Raw genomic sequence first — 2,365 nt, forward strand, 5'->3', positions numbered from 1 at the left:
TGTCAACCACCACCTCCCTATGGCACCCAAATCGATCACAGCCCAAGTCAAATTGTCAAGCCCAACTTAGACTGACCAGATCTATACCCAATAATTCAAGCTAGACATTAAACAAAGCCCGGCAATTATTAAACTATATTATAATCAACAAAGAAGCCCAAAAAAACGAAACTCAAATTCCAACCAATTCAAAATGGTGAACTATAAGATCAACTTAATTAATTTATTCGAGTTTTCGATTAAGGCTGAGAGATAAAATCCAGGGCTAGATATACAACTGATGCATAGAAATCTAAACCTAATGCTTAAGCTTGGCAAGTTGATAAACATTAATGGGATAAACTTCGGTTTGAAGATAGGAAGTGAAAGCCTTCGTTGCTATTTCTACATTCACTGCTTCCGTGGGATGAAGCCCATCGAAGAACACATGAGCACTTCTGTCGCTACATATCTTCCCTCCTGGCATGCATAATGTCCCACTCCCTCCTAACTGTGCCGATGGCACCACTTCACAGCATTCATTGTTTGCATCTTTGAAGCCTTTGGTGGAAGGGTTTTCGATTATGTCGCTTATGATCTTGTAGGAGTTGACAAAAACAAGACTTGAATTTTGCATGTCGGATTTAGCCACATCTATCAACGATTTCAACCCGTCGTTGAAGAGCGTCGCCGCCTGGTTCAGAGCTTCGATGCAGCTGCTCCCGTTACGCCGTGTTTTCAACATCGGGTAACATCCCAGCGGGTTTACGGACATCAACACGAACTTCCTTGCTCCTAATGTGTACAGCTTCTGCAATAACCAACCGTGTTTACATTGGTTTTTCTTGAACAGTTAAAGACGGATGATGTTGGAAACGAAAGCACCTTGAGTTGGAGGGAAAGGGAGCTGGTGAGATTGGCAGTGAAAGCTTGAAGGGTGGGGTTGTTGTCGCCTCTTCTGAGAAAATAGTTGAAGGAATAGTCGTTCCCTCCGGTTCCCACCACGAACATGTAGTTTTTAATCAACTCACTGCTCCCTCTTTTGCACCCCAGCTGTTTTTTCAGTTCCGGCAGTGTAATGTCCTCGAAGTTCCTTATTTGTTGATTTAGGGTTATCACTTGCCGCTGTAAATATGCAGTTTCCGTTGCTAATTAATTACTTTCCCATAATCATTCGTATTACCTCTAAGATGGAATGATAAAGACTGGTTATTAATTTATACTATCGTTAAAAGAGAAAATTCAAATAAGCTGGGGAAAGCTGTTTATGCCATTTTATTTATGTGAAGATGACCACAATTGATGACTATCCACTGCAAAATGACAGGTGGAAACACATTAAATACTCGTAAAATACCACCACTTTAAAGAAACAGTTGGTTTTAGCAAAACACTTTTGTTTAAGTTAATCTTACTTAAAATACACTAAATTACTTACCACAAGATAGTGAAGTTGCTGAAAAATGAAGGTAAACAGGAAATTTCGCTTACCGCAACAAAACCGGTTTCGTCCAATATACCAGAGGCACCAGAGGCGAAGTTGACGCCATGAATCACTCTGCTTCCCTTAGTTGAAGGATCGGAGAAGGGTGGAATAAGACGGGGGAGCTTAAGCATTTCAGCCAGCAGGTCGACGACATTTTTCCCGTTGGTAAACCGACCAGATGGTCCGCCGGGGAAGTCTATTCCGTACGGAAAGAAATCAGCTTTAGCCAAAGAGTCTTGAAGGAAGTTGTTGTTGCCGTTGTCCACCAACGAGCTTCCGAATATAAACATCCCTCTCATCTTCTCTCTTCCATCACCTCTGCTTTCAAATAAACATGCCAAGAGTTGAAGGCATAAAAGGATAATCCCATTTGCTCTTCTCTTGCCCATTCTTTTACCACCTTCTGAGATCTGGTTTGAGGGATTAATGGATTGCAATATGTGTGGAAAGAGTGGAGGGGGCTTGTTATTTATACAAGAACAAAGGTAATGCTAGTCTTGATCCTTCAGATGCTTGGTAATAATAACACCTCCATATTCTCCAACGCTATAGTTTCTTTAATTTATTTTTCTTAAGTTAAATAAATATTTTAAAATTAAATGATTTTTATTATTTTACTTCAAACATCAATACCAGTTGATTTACTTGTTTGAATTATGATGTTAGAGTTCTAAATATAATTTTTTTAGATAATAATTATATAAACTAATAATTATATTAGTTTCCAACTTACCTCAGTGGTTAAAGGAATCGTTGTTGTTCCTAGAGGTCACGGGTTTGAGCATCAGCTGTAATGCCCCGAATCCCGGGTTAGTAGTTCAGGTTAACCCGAAGCTCAAAGTTGAGCCATTGGACCTTATATTATTTTAGTTGGATCAAGTTGTTGTTAGTGGGCTTGAG

At 39.6% G+C, this 2,365-nt stretch overlaps 1 protein-coding gene across 1 annotated transcript; it reads right to left on the reverse strand.

The window, feature by feature from the left end:
* Positions 1-244: 244 nt before the first annotated feature.
* On the reverse strand, positions 245-1,884 carry LOC120118732 (GDSL esterase/lipase At1g29670-like). Its single transcript, XM_039138732.1, has 3 exons — positions 1,471-1,884; positions 865-1,104; positions 245-790 (listed from the first exon to the last, which is right to left on the reverse strand). The coding sequence occupies exons 1-3, from the start codon at positions 1,852-1,854 to the stop codon at positions 299-301; spliced, it is 1,116 nt and encodes a 371-aa protein (XP_038994663.1). The 5' UTR covers positions 1,855-1,884; the 3' UTR covers positions 245-298.
* Positions 1,885-2,365: the final 481 nt, after the last annotated feature.

This window comes from Hibiscus syriacus, unplaced genomic scaffold, assembly GCF_006381635.1.
Source record: "Hibiscus syriacus cultivar Baekdansim isolate YM2019G1 unplaced genomic scaffold, ASM638163v2 tig00110328_pilon, whole genome shotgun sequence".
NCBI classification, from domain to species: Eukaryota; Viridiplantae; Streptophyta; class Magnoliopsida; order Malvales; family Malvaceae; genus Hibiscus; species Hibiscus syriacus.

What these genes read in the sequence shown, in the direction of transcription:
- LOC120118732 (XM_039138732.1), bottom strand. Translation starts at nt 1,854, where the DNA reads ATGGGCAAGAGAAGAGCAAATGGGATTATCCTTTTATGCCTTCAACTC. An exon ending in ACGAAACCGGTTTTGTTGCG is followed by an intron (nt 1,105 to 1,470) that starts GTAAGCGAAATT and finishes GCATATTTACAG; the next exon opens with CGGCAAGTGATAACCCTAAA. An exon ending in CCCTTTCCCTCCAACTCAAG is followed by an intron (nt 791 to 864) that starts GTGCTTTCGTTT and finishes TGGTTATTGCAG; the next exon opens with AAGCTGTACACATTAGGAGC.